General features: G+C 36.6%; 1 protein-coding gene across 1 annotated transcript; it reads left to right on the plus strand.

Annotated features, from left to right (window-relative positions):
- Positions 1-645: 645 nt before the first annotated feature.
- Positions 646-17543, plus strand: LOC133995574 (secretory carrier-associated membrane protein 1-like). Its single transcript, XM_062435032.1, has 9 exons — positions 646-819; positions 6350-6427; positions 6787-6900; positions 7928-8039; positions 9418-9546; positions 11583-11742; positions 12375-12476; positions 13343-13460; positions 13809-17543. The coding sequence occupies exons 1-9, from the start codon at positions 766-768 to the stop codon at positions 13956-13958; spliced, it is 1017 nt and encodes a 338-aa protein (XP_062291016.1). The 5' UTR covers positions 646-765; the 3' UTR covers positions 13959-17543.
- Positions 17544-17854: the final 311 nt, after the last annotated feature.

Raw genomic sequence — 17854 nt, forward strand, 5'->3', positions numbered from 1 at the left:
AAAACATATAGTATTAAAACATTATTATGATGTACACATATATTTTAAAAAAAAAATACATATTAAGATGAATAAAAATAGTAGAGAGTGTATTTTAAAAAAGGGATGAGAAAAAGTACTTTACTTACTTTAAATTAAAAAATATATTTTAAATTAAAAATAAATAAATGAATAAATGAATAAATGAATAAATGAATAAATGAATAAATGAAATAAAAGGTTTTACAACTTTCAATTGTTAAAATGGGTCACATTTGGGTTAGTTTTCTTTTTAACCTAGGACGTGACGTGTATTTACTTCCGCCTCATTCTTGATCTCCTTTGATCCGCTGCCGGTGACCAATCTCCCTCCTCCAGAGACTCTCTGAGCTCATTGTACAGCTCTCAAATGTAAAAATGGGTCAAATTGGACCCTGAACAGTATGTAAGGGTTACAACATATCTGGAGGAAGAGGGGGTCTTTAAGTCTTATTTTTAACCTACCTAGGACGTGACGTTTCTTTACTTCCGCGTCATTCTTGATCTCCTTTGATTCGCTGCTGGTCACCAATCTCCCTCCACCAGAGACTCTCTGAGCTCCGTCTACAACACCAGGCAACGTTTGACTTTTTTTACTTCCGATCATCTCCTCTCTGACGTCCGCCACACACACACACTTACTCACACTTACACACACACACAAAACACAAACGGGTGGCTTATTTTTTGGAAGTGACATTAAACACATTAAAAAACCCACTGTTCCCCCTCTCCTCCTCTCGCAGGATGTCAGATTTCGACAGCAACCCTTTCGCCGATCCGGAGAACAACCCGTTTCAGGTAAACATCAGCTAGCTCCTCTGGTTAGCAACATTAGCATTAGCTGCTGCTGCTTTATTTCACATTAATAAAAAACAACAAGGCAGATGTTAGTGTGTGTGTGTGTGTGTGTGTGTGTGTGTGTGTGTGTGTGTGTGTGTGTGTGTGTGTATGAGTGTAAGCTGTTGTGTTTTATTATAGTGACAGCAGCTGATATAAGATGTTTAGTCAATATGTTTGGTTGTTTGTCACTTTTTGTGTTGGTGTGTATTTTTTGGCTTTGACAGCAGTGACACAACATTTAAAGGTAACATGCAGGTGATAGATATAACTGAATGATTGAAGTCTGCAGCAGGATGGGAGGATAATGTTAATAGTTAATAATAGCCTTTATATTTTTCTATTTTTCAGTTTTAACCTTGCACCTGTGTGATAATCTTCTCCATATAGACTTTGAAACATACATCTATATCTATTTATTGCTGTTCAAAGGTTTGATTTCCTTCCCTGGCTAGTTGCTCTAATAGAAAGGACATTAAATTTTAAATGGCTGGTTTACAAATGTTCATCTTAAAACTACATTAAGGTGCCTAAATGTGCACTGAAACATGTTTTTCATTCCTCCTGTTCATACTTGCCTTTAGAATATCCCTTCATAATGCACTCAAAAGTCCTCCTTCTGTGCAAAAAAATGTATTTAAATGTTTTATCTGAAGCTAATATGAAGCTTCAGCTATCCACATGAGTCAAATTAAGTAGATATCTATCAATGGTACTGCTTTTTTTAGTGCCAAAGTCCCTCTTTTTGTGACTATACTTCGACCACAACTCAACAGGGAAACACAAAAAGGGAATTTGATGTTAAAATAGACTGTAAATGTGTCAGATATCACTTGATATGACTAACTCAGACTGCTGAAGCCTCATAAGCTTCACATTAACTTTTAAATGTGTTTTTGCGTAACATGACTGTGGATTTTGGGCTCCATCTCCTACATTGAAAGCACGCTCTTCTTCCAGCATTCGTATGTTGTTTTAAGACACTCTCAGAAACTTGTGAACCTTTCCTTTAAGCCTGACCTAACATTGGACTTTCTATACTAAACCAAGGCTGATAGATAATAGATAGATAAGTCTGAAGTTCAGGATTCTTGAATAGAAACATTGAACATAAGATATGAACACAGTAATTTGAGTGACTCTAAAGAAGTGGCGTTCAGAAATAGAGAAGTAAAATGAGGGCGTAACACATCATCATGGTTGTATGGTCGCACGTGTTTTCACTGTCATGCCTTCATTACACTGGTGGCTTTATATAGGCCTCCGTCTATAGGCAGTCTTGTGTCTTGTCATGGAGGAGGCGTTTGATCGTTTTCTCTGTTCCTCTTCCTCTTTATCTCTCAGGTGAAAAAAGCTGAAAAGTAAATTAATTGTTCAATGGAAAATAAATCTGCAACTATTTTGACTACTTAATGATCCTTTGAATCATTTTGCATCAGGTTGCAGCTACAAAAATGTGAATATTTGCTATTTTTGTCAGTTTTTGGACTGTTGGTTGGACAAAACAAGCATTGTGACTATGTTTGGGATTTGTCAGATTGTTTGATAATGGAAATAATATTGAATTGCAGCGATATAATGTATTGATTATATCGATTATATTTTAGATAAATAACTTGGTCTTTGACATGTCAAACATTGTGGTAATGTAATTTTATAAGTTTCCAGAGCTCAGTGTGATTCATTAAGACTGTTTTTATAGTCTGAGAAGCCACAAAACATGACAAATATACATTTTATAAAGATAGTATTTATATTAAATAAAGAAAAACTAATCAGAAGTCATTATCAGAATATCTGGTATTTTTTTAATCAATGAATGAGTAGTCAGGTATTAAATTAATTCATATATCTTTGATTAAGTGATGATAAAATGCCTTTATTAGTTAATGTAATAGATAGATAGATAGATAGATAGATAGATAGATAGATAGATATATAGATAGATAGATAGATAGATAGATAGATAGATAGATAGATAGATAGATGGATAGATAAATACTTTACTACATCCACAGTTAAGAGCCACACATTACATCACATAGAAACACATCTCGAACTATGTAGTGGAAAAACAACCTACAAACGTATTACTTAAATAGGCAAACAAAATAATAAAATACTTGGTGTGCAAAAAGTGCCAGTAAGATTGCCCTGCAGTATCTAAATATATAATATATGTATATCTAAAAGCCCACAGTCTAAACATAAAACCACAGACGTTACATCAGCACATTAAACAGATATTTTTAGGTTTGAGTAAATGACTGTAATAAATCATTTCTCCCATTTTTCGAGGCTTCAATTTGTCACAGAAATGTAAAAAAAAAAAAAAAAAAGTTCCCACCTTCTTCCTGCATCAGTATGTGACACTAAAAGATGCTGACAGCACAGTTTTTGCCGTTCAGACGCATGAAAAGTGAATTATTCATGGAGCCCCATTAACACAGTGACATGACTGCTGAACTCCTGCTGTGCTGCCATTTTTTTTGTCATTTTACTGGCTCGCACTTTTTCACCCAAGGAGATTTTGGAGCTGTCTTTCTCTCCTCCTCCTCCTCCTCCTCCTCTGAGCTATCCTCAATAGTTCATGATAACATATGGTGCCGTCATGGCGACATGTGGCGTTCAAATCCCCCCGCCGGCCGCCTTTCCTCCACCATTTTTCTTATCCTTCCGTGCAGTCACGCTGTTTTTTGGCCTATTTTCTCTGGATGTAAGCTAATTAAAGAAATCAGGCTCCCGTGTCAGCTAATAAAAAATAAAAAAAAGCCCTGTGAGGAAACACAGGTATCACATTGTACCGTCTCAGTCCGCTTAATCGAATGAGAAATGTGGCACAGCGTGTACAGAGTGTCTGATTCAACCTTTTTAATATGCAGCACTGAAGGCAAACTGTTGAAAATCTTAGGATAAAGTGTCATCATCAACTTGTGAGATTTCTGCACCGAGCCCGAGCAGAAAGGAGCATGTTTTTGTTTGGTTTTTAATGTTTCGGCTACATCAGGATCAAAGGAAGAGGATCTGAGTTCAGTAGTTGTTGTGGTGTTAAGATGACAGGAAGTACGTAACCATGAAATGAGTCAGCAGTGCAACAGGTTGAGTTTTATATGTGTTTAGCAATACTTCACATATAATTTTGTATTGAGGGAAAGAGTATCGTATTTTTTGAGTTTAAGGATAATAATATAACTAACATGGTAAAGCTGATTATGATTTTAGGTAAATTTGGCATTCACAAAGACAGAACACTTAGCCTAAGATAACCCCATCATTTAAATTATTCATGATGGATATGAAGGGTTATTTAGAGTCTTTTAAATTGTAGTCAATTGTATTCTCAGTAGTCAAAATCTACTCAGAATGGTTTAATTGAAGAAGTCTGTCACTTATACCTTTTTTATTTAGTTTTTATTTGTTTCCATTGCAACTATTATGTTTTTCTTCATATCTACATATTTTTTAATTTTTTTTACAGTTAATTCAATGTTTTATTTGTTTCCTTTGCAAATATTCTTTTCTTTATGTCTAAGTAATTTTTATATTTTATTTAATTGTTTAATGTCTTACTATTGCAATTAATATGTTTTCTTTATATCGACTTTTTATATATTTTTTTTTTCTTCCTTTTGTAAATATTATATTTTCTTTGTATCCACATATTTTATATTTTATATAATGAACTGGAATGAGTGGTTGTTTTAATTAAAGGTAAAAAAAGAAAAATAAAACAGGTGGAGGAGGCGCAGTAATGATTTTAAAGATGATTTTTCAAGTTGAGAACTGTTAGTGAGCATGCGTTATGTGTTTGTTAGGCTGTGCAATCGGGCAAAATGAAACTTTAAACACTACATAGCCTGAAATATTGATGACCCCGGTCTGGTGACAAGTTGGAGTCTGTGTGTGTGTGTGTGTGTGTGTGTGTGTGTGTGTGTGTGTGTGTGTGTGTGTGTGTGTGTGTGTGTGTGTGTGTGTGTGTGTGTGTGTGTGTGTGTGTGTGTGTGTGTGTGTGTGTGTGTGTGTGTGTGTGTGTGTGTGTCAGCGGAAAAGATGCTCCTAGAAATGTAAGAGTCTTAGAGGCGCTGCTGGAGGACTACAGTGAGACTGATGAAGGGAAAGGGGACTCTTTAGGAATACGCAGATCGGATGTTTTAATCTGGAGCAATTTGAATGAAACTAGTGCGTGACTGACGGAGGCTGATGGTAAGCTTACTCTGACTTCACTGACCTGACTTCACCGACTGGAGTTTTATATGCAAATGAAGCCAGAAGATAATAAACATTGTGCTTTTAAAGTGTGAGGGAGTTGTTGTAGTCGATTACACCCCATAAGTAAATATAACTGCAATACAATGTTTTAGCCACTCTCCTGTACACACTGGCATTTCTGTAACATTGTATAATAGCTTTTGGTGCTCTTTTAAGCTGTTTAATGTGTTAATTTTATATTTATTTCATCTATTTATGCTTTTTATGGTGTTTTTGTGTATGATATACTGCTTAAATGGTGTATATTGTGTTATGTGAAGCACCTTGTAACTTAAGTCTTGAAAGGTGCTATGGAAATGTTTATCATCATTATCATTACTATTATTGTTATTATTATGCTTAAAATATGTCGGTCTGTTTCTGAATGGGCTGGTTTAATCCTATTTTCCAGTTTGTGTGTTTTACATTAGAGCTGCAACAATTAGTCGATTAATTGTCAACTATTTTCGTAATTGATCAATCCTTTGGAGACATTTTTTTAAAGGAAAAGAAAGTCAATTATCTGCTTTCAGTGTCTTAAATGTGAATATTTTCTGGTTTCTTTAATTTTATTTGATAGTAAATTGAATATCTTTGGATTGTAGACTGTTGTGAGCAAAACAAGACATTTGAGGATGTAATTTTGGGCTTTGGGAATCAGTTATAAACATTTTATAGACCACAACTAATCATTTATTCGAGAAAAATAATCTGCAGATGAATTGACAATGAAAAGAAGAACTAGTTCACATAGTAAAACTGTCATTCCTTTGTCTTTGTGAGCGAAATACAACATCAATCAAGACTGTGGTTAAAAGGATTGAAAAGCGCAGCAGAAAAACACAAAGTCTCCCTCTTTTTTATTTATTTATTTATTTTCTTATTTCTGTCTTTAGCAGCCCAGAAGCATTCGCCCCTCACCCATCTGAAACTCACGGACGCTGCTATTTATAGCTCGTCTTCTCGTGAAAATTATTGGAATCATCTCGTCTTTGCCAGTATTGAATTATAGGGCCTGTTGCACGTTGAAGAGTGCTGTTTGGCCTCGATATGGCAGAATAATGGAGGGTTTTTAACACTCACATTGAGCCATTTTCCCTCTTATTGTAGAGATTTTCGCTGCTTTCTTTGGTTTTAATAATACAAGGATGGTGGTATTCATCACTTATGTTAAACTTTTCGTCTACAGTCTGTATTAAGATGTTTTTAAAGTGTATTTACATGAGATTTGTTTGTTTTTCAGGATCCATCAGTGACACAAGTAAGACCGACGGCTCCTCCGGGCTTAGAGGAGTACAATCCCTTCTCAGATGGCAAACCAGTGAGTACTTCTACATTTCATCCAGTAGCACTGAGCTGCATACATGAAATACATCTACCTTAAATGTTCGACCATTCAGAGGATTTTTCTTTTTAGCTCTAATGACATTCTTGTTATTTCAGACGCTCACATGACACGATAACTGTAAGAATATACGATTTTAAGTTAAAAAATGGTTGGAAATTAATCCCAGCACTTATAACTACCCTTTTTTTATAATCACAGTGTACAAATCACCCAAAATGAGGAACCTTGTTAGCTCTTGTTCTCAGTTTACTGTTAAATGACTCCCTGCTTCACTGTCAGCTGTAATGATATGGGGGTTAAACTATAAATGCGTGTATGTTTTTCTTCCATAGACGCCCCCGAACATGGCGCCCAAACCGGCACCGAACTCCAACACCACACAACCCGCCATCATGAATCCCACAGAGGAGCCTCCGGCCTACACGGCCTTACAGCCTCGGGGACAGGTACGCAGCTTCCTATTAAGTATTTCCGCATAAAGGAAAAGTGACATATATGAGACATATATGGGTCAATGCTGTGATGCAACCCAGTGTCATTTGGTGTAACCGGTATTTTTTCATAAAAATGTGATTATATACAGGAAAATAGATGTGGAATAAATATAATCCACTTTTTTTTTTAACAACTTGTACATCATTTGTCACAATTTACGTTGAAAAAATGTTGTTTTTTAGGATATTTCCGGACAAAATACTTGAAAATGTAAATGTAGAAAATACTCTTTCTTTTCATTTGATGTTTTAAAATGAAGTAATTATTAGTATAAGTCCACTTAAATATACTGAAGGTGGATAACATATTTAATATTTATCATTCTTTTGTGGTTACACCATTTGACATTTTCAGGAGCATTCAGTCTTACTTTTGGTTAAAAGAAATGGTGCAAATATCATTTCAAATGACATAAACCCAACAAAATATCCATATATTAATAAATGTTTGAAAGGATCCTTTAAGTGTATTTTTAAGTATTTCTGGCTTTAAGAAGTACATCACATGCTTGAGGTATGCAGCTTCTAGCTTTTAGGAGAGTTATGCTATGTGGTGCACTTAGAAATATAAAGTCCAGCAGTCTTTACATCCTCACCATGCTGATGTTACTCTAAGTGTGCACTAAAGGCAGAAAATGCTTTAACATGACTGCTTGATTCATGCTAAGCTAGTGGACAGAAATGTTGTAACCCAGGAGAGTCTTACTGTGGTCTGGGTTCCTATCTGAGGGGAGACACTGAGTCTGAGAGGAATCCAATAAAGCAGGCAGAAAAAATAACTTGAAATATCTTGTTTGGACTCCTTGGAACATGTTGCTGCTATAGTGTGAGAATTGGATTTATTCTAAAAGTAGAAATAAAGAGAATTTGTAGTGAGCTCACCAAATCATTAGCCAAACACCACACACACTCCTGTGCTTGTATCAGAGAGTTGACATCTGTTTTCTGTGTGTGTGTTTGTGTGTGTGTGTGTCTACAGGAGCAGACGAGAGCAGCTGCTGAGCTCTTGAGGAGGCAGGAGGAGCTGGAGAGGAAGGCTGCAGAGCTGGACCGGCGGGAGAGAGAGATGCAGTCCCTCAGTGCTTCAGGAGGTTAGAAAGCTGCAAACAGCTGCAGATCAGTGCTGTCACCACTACAGATGATACACTCTCTAAATCCATACACGCTTAAAAAATGTGTTTTCCACCAGCAGCTGTGTGCAAGTGCAGCTTTTTCTGCTCAGTTTGATCAGTTTGAATCACATATGTTTGTTTTCTGTCCGGCATTTAATGACCCCACACACAGTTTAAAGGAATAGTTTGATATTTTAAGACACTTTTTGCTTATAGTTAAATGAAAAGATTAAAACCACTTTTGTATGCACTTTGAGTGTCATTTTATGTATGATAGGTGCTATATAAATAATGTTACTATTAAGTTATATAAAGTTATTAAGTCTGGTTGGTAAATATGAAATTAAAGTCAGGTGGTAGTTATCTTAGCTTAGCAGAAAGACTAGAAACAGCTAACTTGGCTCTTTTTGAAGATTACAAATCAGTCTACCAGCATTTTTCAATATTATTAGTTGACACATATCTTGTTTGTTCAATCTGTACACAAACGGAAATGTAAAATTGATGTTGTACTTTAAACAAGGAGTTACGTGCTGTAACTATTTTATTAGCTGAGATATCAGACTGCACATTTGATTTGAAATAACAATAACAATAGTTATAGTAACACTAACCAAAGCTAGTTCATATTTAACCGTTACATACTGTTCAGGGTCTAATTTGACCCATTTTTTTTACATTTGAAAGAAGAAAAAAACATTCAAAACTTAACTTTTAGTCAGAAATTTGACGACTTATCCTCATGTGACCCAGAATATACAAAAATGGAAATATTTTACTACTTTCTAAAAAATGATTTGTTCAGCTGATACACAAAATTACACACAAAATGATATATAGAGAGACTAATTATACCTAAATATGAAGAGTATGTAAGGGTTAAGCATACAGACCTGTGAGGTGATCGTCTCATTTCACTCTCAGCCAGAAGTATATTTCCTAAAATGTTGAACTATTCCTTTAAATTCTTACAGATTCACTACTGAGCTTCTGTATAGCCACTGTTTCTATTTTAAACCCCCATCAAGCATAAAATATATATCCCTCGAATCTCAGAGCCAAAAAAAAAGTGCTGAGTTTGTCTCATCTGCACTTTTTACTGTGACTTCACATTCACACCAGAATCCAAGAAGAAAATCAGAGCATGCATTAACTGTTAATGCAGATAGTCAGTAACCATTTTCCTCTCCTTTCTATGATGATGTTTCTGAACTAAGGCTGACTTATTTTTAAGTGTAGACTATTAATAATACTGTATGGGATCCTTCTTAAAGAGTATAAGATACAACATGAACTTACATTTCTTATAAAAACCTTATATTAACTCATACATTACATTTCTGCTGTTCTGTTTCAGGAAGGAAAAACAACTGGCCTCCCCTACCAGAGAAGTTCCCCGTGGGTCCGTGTTTCTACCAGGACATCACTGTGGACATTCCTGTTGAGTTTCAGAAGACGGTCAAGATCATGTACTACCTCTGGATGTGTAAGAAGTGTTTTTATTTTCTTATATTTAAAGACGTTTGTTGTATTGTGATGACATGAGGGGCAAGATGAAGTGAGTGCAGAGTCAGAAACATACAGACAGAGTAATCTGCTTGCAGTCATTAAATCACTTCTTAGCCTCCTGAAAGCTTTGAGGTATCAATCCATCCAAATATCAGTGAGGAGAAACACTTACAATACATTTTGACTCTTTAACTGATGTCATGATTTGGAGATTAGCTTGTTTTGACATCCAGATTTGGTACAAGGGGGATAAAAAGAGTCTTTAATTAGTGCTGGGTGATACAGACATGGTCAAATATCATAATATGTTTTACCAAATTATCTTGATATCAGTAATGAGACAGTATTTTAAGGATGACTGCTGGTGCTTTCACACCATATTTACACAATGAGACTTTAAAAAATCATCAGTAATGTGGATATAATGACTAAGTGGGTAAAGACAAATAATACAACCGCTACTACAGTCTGGTCAGTTCAGAAACTCACATCACTTTAATCTAATGCAACCTTTAAAACCAGGAAAAGAAATAGCACTCATCCCATATCACAATAATACTGTATCCAAAATATAAGATGATGTCTGGCCTCATATCACAATATTGATATAATATTGATATATTGCCCAGCCCTATCTTCAAATGCATTTAATGCAATAAATAACCTGGCTACAGCTCATATTATAGTCATTACTGTCTATGTGCAGAAGTACAGATACACACATAACATATTTTTTATTCTTTTCAGTCTTAAACAGATTAGTCTAGTAAAACAAAAACATACAAAGCTGTTTTAATGATGATTTCTTTAACAAGTTAGTAAATAAATATTACCAATTAATTACAAAATAGTATTTATTTATAAAGAACTTTTCAAACCCACATCACAACATATCATACAATTATTTGATTAAAAAGACAAAAACAGATAAAAACTGTCTAGTTTCAGTCTGGCCTCTGGAACAGATAAAAAACATCTGCCTGAGGATCTAAAACTGTATAATGGCTCAAAATGTACTGAGAGGCCATACGGAGGCTTTAAAGTAATCAGTAAGAGCTTCACATAACCTCTAAAACACACCAGGAGACGGGATAAAGAGGCTAAAACACACACACACACACACACACACACACACACACACACACACACACACACACACACACACACACACACACACACACACACACCCTCCTTAATTGGAGCACCTCCACATTTTAAAGCTCAGTCCTAATAGTGTTAAACATTACAGTTTGCGTCTGTGATCCAGTGAATGAATGTCCTCCAGAGGAATTCAGAGGCCACATGATGGAGGCACGTGGTGCAGTCATGTGGCCTGATGAAGTGGCCTCGGTCAGATGATCCTTTAAAGGCAGACTTCAGAAAGCAATTGATACTTTTAAAGGACTCTTCCACCCTTTTTTTCTTTTAGTTTTTAGTGATTTTTGAACTGATGAGTGTCAATAAAAGCAAAAGAATTTCACCGTATTTGAAGAAAACTGGACCTTTTTTTAGAGAAGGATCTTGATAACACTTGAGCACATACAAATATCTGCTACCATACACCCAAGCTCAGCTCGGCTCAGCTCAGCTCAGCTCTGTCAACCAGCACGATAATGTCATATTTCACACTGTGCTGTGAAGCGGTTGCCCTGCAGTGAATCAGGCCGTCTGTTACAGTACAGTAACAACGGCTTAAACCCTGCAGTCACTATCAGGACCCCAAGAACAAATGGTGAAGATTAATTATTAAATGTGTGTGTGTGTGTGTGTGCATGTGTGTGCATGTGTGTGTGAGAGTCCTGCACATTGTTACATGCTGAAATATTAAGCCTAAGTGTTTCCTCTTAGCTTTAGCGGGACACTGGACACTGCTGCACCAGCCAGTAAACAGTCGTCCTCCAGCCTACTTTCCAGTGACCACACACACTGCTGCCCCACTTACAGTAAAAAAGCTCCATCCAGATACTCACTGTTACATTTGTTTTTCCCTCTTCTTTTTTTTCTCCCTTTCAGTTCATGCTGGGACGCTGCTGGCAAACATGGTGGGCTGCCTCGCCTGGTTCTGTGTGGATGCGTCACACGGGGTGGACTTTGGCTTGTCCATCCTCTGGTTCCTGCTCTTCACACCCTGCTCTTTCGTCTGTTGGTACAGGCCGATTTATGGAGCTTTCAGGTAAATGACCACACTTCTACCTGTGAAGGCTTGCAACTGTCTTGTAGTCCAATACTAACTGTCCAATATTTACTGACATTGAGCTGTGAAAATATAACACTGTGCAGACACGCAAGAAAAATTCTGCATAAAGATAAAGAGCTAGTTCAATGCATTAGTTTAATTGTGAATTAAATAGTCTATTAATGATGATATGTTAATTAAAAGTCAGCAACATTTAGGCTTTTTATGGAGGAGTTTAGACATTTCTGCATTATCCAATAATTTGTAGATTATTTTTTAGATAAATTAATTAGTAGTTTGATCTATAAAATGTCAGAAAATAGTGCAAAACTGTCCTTTATTCATTCTCACATCCAAGCTTCAGATGTCTTGTTTTGTACGATCAGCAGTCCAAAACTCAAAAATATTCAGTTTATCATCACAGAAGATAAAGAAAATAATATAATCCACACATTCGACAAGTTGGAACCAGCAAATCTTTTTTTTTTTAAAGACAAACTTGGTAATTGGATTATCAAAATAGTTCATTATCTGTCAAACGATTTAATCTTAAACTTCATATGTACAAGCACAACACAGTTTTTCTTAATATCCTGCTTTTATTTTTTCTTCTTCTTCTTTTCCTGCAGGAGTGACAGTTCATTCAGGTTTTTTATTTTCTTCTTCGTGTACATTTGTCAGTTTGGCATCTACGTGCTCCAGTGTATCGGCATCTCTGGTTGGGGAGCCAGGTGAGAAAATACAGCAAGAAGATACTAAAAGTCTGTGTGTGTTTTCAGGTTTTCAGCTGTTTTAGCACCCTGACATTTTAGGTATGATAGATTATAACATGGTTTTATTACAAGATTTTGCAACAAAAAGTGAACCTTCAGTCAAGATAACGATGTGATTGATCCAGTATTGGTTAATATTTACTTATTAATTTAGGTTTTGCACTTTGTCCAGATCATTATTTAAATACTTACATTAAGTCTTCATTCCTCACATGTGAACCTTGAACAGAATATATTGTTGATGCTGGTGATGTTAATGGCAATATTCTTCTTTTTTTTAATCAAAAATCCCTTTTTAAAAAGACAAAAATCAACAATGTCTCTGAGTATCCTGTCTGTGGCACTCAACTCCAAAGTACTGGTTCCTACTGAGGAAATAAACCTTTAAACACGAGTCATTCATTTTTATTTTTTTTAAAGCTCAGTAATTTCCCTTAAACAGCTGGCCAGTGTAGCTTTTTTTAGCAACCATTTACTCAAACATGAGCGGAAATAGTGCAGTTGTTGGGGACTATTTCCAGCAGCTGGGCAGTGTGTGTGTGTGTGGGATTGAGTCAAAATTAACTAGTGTGTGCGTGTGTTTGTGGTAAAGACAGAGCACCATCACCCAGTGCAATTAAATTATGTAACACACTGATGTGTTTTCAGTAGTTTTTGGGGCAACAACAAAAACAACAACAACAACAGAGGTCTGCAGCACAGAAGAATAAGATATATCAGGCTTTGTTATAAGGATCAGTTCATTGTTGGTTTGGTCCTTTTTTTAATTAAATTTGCTTAAAGTAGGAATATTATTAAATGTTAAATTGCTTTCTCGTCCTTAGTGGGTGGATCTCTGCTTTGATGGGCCTGAATACAAGCATCCCAGTTGGCATCATAATGATCCTCATCGCTGGTCTCTTTACCGCACTGGCTGTCATGTCCCTCATCATGTTCAAAAAGGTGAATACACACAACAAAAATGCTGTAGAAGAGTCATTTCTGTTCATGTATGAGGATGGAGAACATAAAATATCCCAGGACTGTCATGAATGGTACCTTTCTTAGTCCATTTCAAGCTATGATACACTTGTCCCAGCTTCTCTCCCATTCCTGTAAACATTTCCTGTGGTCATTTTTCCCTCCTGGATTTCTTCCACTGTGGCAAGTCTTCTCCTTTTCAGTCCCAATTTTAGCTAACCAGGCTGTAGGATAGATAACTACACCCTACTCCTGTCCTATCAATGGCTTTAAGGAATTTTATGGGTCCACTTTTTCTTTCATATTCTTCTTTTTTTAACGCCCTTTTAGGTCCATGGGATGTACCGTACCACCGGTGCCAGCTTCGAGAAGGCCCAGCAGGAGTTCGCTACGGGCGTCATGGCCAACAAGACGGTCCAGACGGCGGCCGCTAACGCCGCCACCAGGGCTGCGACGACAGGCTTCAAGGAGCAGATCTGATCGGCGCCGCTAAGCCCACTCATCTCTCCGTCCTACCCTTCCTTCTCCTCTTCTTCTCCCTCCTCTTCCTCTCTCAGTGCGACACCCAGCTACCGTCGAGCCAGCCGCCCCTGTTTGAACGCATGAAGAGCCTCCGCCTCATCGCCGTCCTCCCATCCTCAGCCTTCTGACGTTATCTGCTGTATGAGTGCATTGCAGTTGGCCGTCTGCGATCCGTTACCTGAGGGAGAAATTTGGGAACACTCAAACAGGGCTTCAGCTCTCTCCGTCCCTGCTCCACCGACATCATTGTGCACTCTCATCTCTGACTCTGGGACTCGTCACCCCCTGCAGCTGCACTCCTACCACTCAACCAGCGTGCTCGACTTTATTATTATTATCATGATTTTTCTGTGTGTTTGGCCAACTAAATGAATGTTTGCGTGCCTCTATATACAAGTCGGTGCCGCCTCGAGGCCTATCTGTCTGTCCTCTGTAGACAGATAACACTAATGTAGCTGAACCAAGTCCCCTTCTTCTGAAGTTACCTGGGCATTTCCACCTCTGTACCCCCCCCCCCCCCCCCCCCCCTCCTCTGTGTGTCTGAGCCTGTCTTTCATCTATCATAATCTAATCACTACTTCCTATTTTTAAATTAATTTATTACAGGACAGATGGACGCCGTCGAGTACTGACTAAAGTAGTTTTCTTCTTCATTCAGCAGCATTTTCTCTGATTTCGCTCCTTCCTTTGCTGTTTTTTCCCCCCCATGGTTACATAACTTAACACTGCTGCCCCCAGGTGGAGTGACTTTTTATTGCTGAAGATGAATGCTGTGCATTCCAGTTCACTGCCTTGCCTTCTACCTTCTGCTTTCCTCAGATTTGGGTTTTAGAGAGTGTGTAGCTTTCCCTTAAAGTGACGCTTCACCCAAAATCATACGTGTAGGTGTGTAGGGCTGCAGCTAATGATTATTATCACTATATACCATTTACAATCAGAAAATAGTTTCCCAGAGCCCAAAAAAACATATTCAATTTGCTCTTTTTATCCAACTAACAGTCTAAAACCTGAAGATGTTTCATTTAAAATCATGTCAAACAGACAAAAGAAGCAAATTCTCATATTTTAAGAAGCTGTTTTCCAATTAATTAACTAATTAGTCCTTCTTCAGCATCTACCAATTATCATCTTGATTAATTGATGTCAGAAAATAGTGATAAATTCCAATCACAGTTTCCCAGTGTTCAAAAAGACAGATTCAGATTACTCTTTTTATCCAACCAACAGCTTAAAACCTGAAGATACACAATTTACAATCTAGTAAAACAGACAAAAGAAGCAAATTCTCATATTTTTGAGAAGTTTCTTGCCATTTTTGCTTGAGAAAAAAAGATCAAAATTACTTCTCAGGATTTCAATTAAACAACTAATCATTTAAATCTTTCTTGAAGCTCTGCTAGAGGTTGTTTTTAAAGCCATATTTTGGCAAAACTTAAGTGTTTTTCCACATTTTTTGGGGTGCTGAGCCATGCTGTCTCTCTGTGTGTGTGATTTTCCACTGCTTAGACTTGTAGACCTTGATGACAGTTTGGAGGTTTGCTGGCTTGCAGAAAAAATGCATTAAGTTAATGCCTGTTGTCTACAGTTCTTCAATTCACATCCCACTGTAGCTGCTTTCTGCTTGTATTATTTCCTCTCTGCAGCGTTTATTGCTGATCTGCTGACCCAGTAGCTCCAAATATCTCCAGATCTTTTGTTATGTCTACCTGTCTTTATTAAAGAATGGTAACTTCTTCTCGATGAAAGCCTCCCATTAGAGAGTGGAACGCTTTTAATACGAGGCGGCAATAGCAGGAAATGTTGAGTTTTCATCGTTGGTAGATCAACGCAGCTGAGAGCGATAAGTTAACAGTAAAATAAGGCAACTCGAGCTAAAGGAGCAACTATAATAAGGTTTATGCAGCATAGTGAACTTGTAAATGGACATTGAATCTATTTTAAATTCAAGCTGCAAACTGAGATTTAGATTTTTTGATTTTTGGTTGAATTTGTCACTTTACAAAGTTTGCTTTCAAGTATTAATTAGCTTAATGTCTTTTTCCTATAATTGATCTTACATAGCCATTGTGAAATAACGTTTGGTTGCACTTTAACCTGGTTTAGCTGGACTGGAAGGATCTTTATAACATAAGTGTATATATATATAATAACGGCCTCCTCACACCTTCCTGCTCATTAATATAGATGTTTTTTAAAAATTCATAACATGCACCAGCTGAGTTTGGCCCAGTTTCCACATGAAGCCTATTTTTTTGTGTAATTTCCTTGGAATTAAAAAAAAAAAACGAATCAGTTACACAGTTAACATAAGAGAGCGAGAGAGAGAGCCACTATTCTGTATATACAGCTGCATGTTTATACAGCCGAAGAAGAAGAAGAAAAAAAAAGTAACTCGTCTCCAGCTTTTGTTGCGTGCCGGAGATTTACCTCAGTTTAACTCAGGATGTGCTCTTCACTTGCATGACGAGGTGAAAAATTAATTGTTTGAAATGAAGCACCGACTGGCCCCTCCCCCCTCCTCCCCTCTCTCATTGGTTTTAAAATATATATATATGTGTGCTGTATATTTGATTTATCGCAATAAAAAAATAAAAATGACTTTAAAATATGTGAAAAATAAGACGGGCCAGTCATGATTGAATTACATTTTTCAAAAAAATTGCCTGCAGATATTATAAGAATCGTGCTTTGACTATCATTGAAAATCAAAAGCATCAAATCTGAAAATCATTCTTGTGAGTCTTTTAATTTCAAAAATCATTTAACCTACGAAAACATCCTCGAATTTTTCTCTTTGTTTTTCTTTACACACTGTATGAGACTTGTGTTGCTACAATGGGAGCTTTTGAATGTGTCCGATCACGTTGTCTTGTCATGGTTTCATGTTTAAACCAGTTAAGCCTTTGTATGTATGTATGTGTGCTGTGTAGGAGTGTAAAAAATAGAGGGAATTGAGCCTTTAAAGTCTTAATTTGTGGATCTTTGATGGTTCTGATTAACTGGAAACTTTTAAAAAATCTCTTAAGACTTCCTTTTTTTTCTCTCTCTGCTGACTTCTCCTTTTGTTAAACTTCATACTGGCTTCATTTGAACCAGTACCACCAGTACAAGTGTATGCATCAGTACAGTTATGTACAAAGCAACGTGAGGTTATTACAGGACTTGCAGAACCTTGCTGATTTTTTTTTCTTCTTTTCGATGATTAAATGTGAGAAAGGTGTTAGATCGCAACGCAACGTGAACTGTGTGATGTGCTGTAGCTGGACTGTGCTGCTTTACAGCTCTGCTTTATAATCAAACATGACGTGTGGGTAGAAAACACTGACAATGACTTTCTTTTCTTCTCTTTAACGGTTACACATTTATCGAAGGGATGTTTGTATATTTTGTAAAATGTACAGATCGGTCGGCTGTTTGCGCTAAAAACAAAAAGATTCGGTGTAATTTAAAAGATGCACTCTGGTTTCACCTTCAGTCGCATGTTGAGTAGTTTGAGTTTTGTATATTTATTGTATTAACACTAAATAAAATTCTTCTTCTGTATGTGTTTAATGGTTTCTCTTTTTGTATAAAGTTATTCCTTTATCTGTTCGCTATGTGGTTCAACATCCAGATAACACAAGACAGTTTTTCATTCATTTTTTCTTGCTGTAATCATTCCTCCTGTTCATACTGACCATTAGAAGATCCCTTCATAATGCACTTATAATGGAAGCGATGATGGTCCAAAATCCAATACTTTGTTTTGAACAAAAATGCATTCAAAAGCTAAAAATCTGAAGCTTCTATTCAGCTTCAGCAGTCTGAGTTAGTCATATCAAGTGGATATCTGACACATTTACAGTCTTTTAGCA

Source organism: Scomber scombrus, chromosome 15 (assembly GCF_963691925.1).
Source record: "Scomber scombrus chromosome 15, fScoSco1.1, whole genome shotgun sequence".
In the NCBI taxonomy this organism is placed as follows: Eukaryota; Metazoa; Chordata; class Actinopteri; order Scombriformes; family Scombridae; genus Scomber; species Scomber scombrus.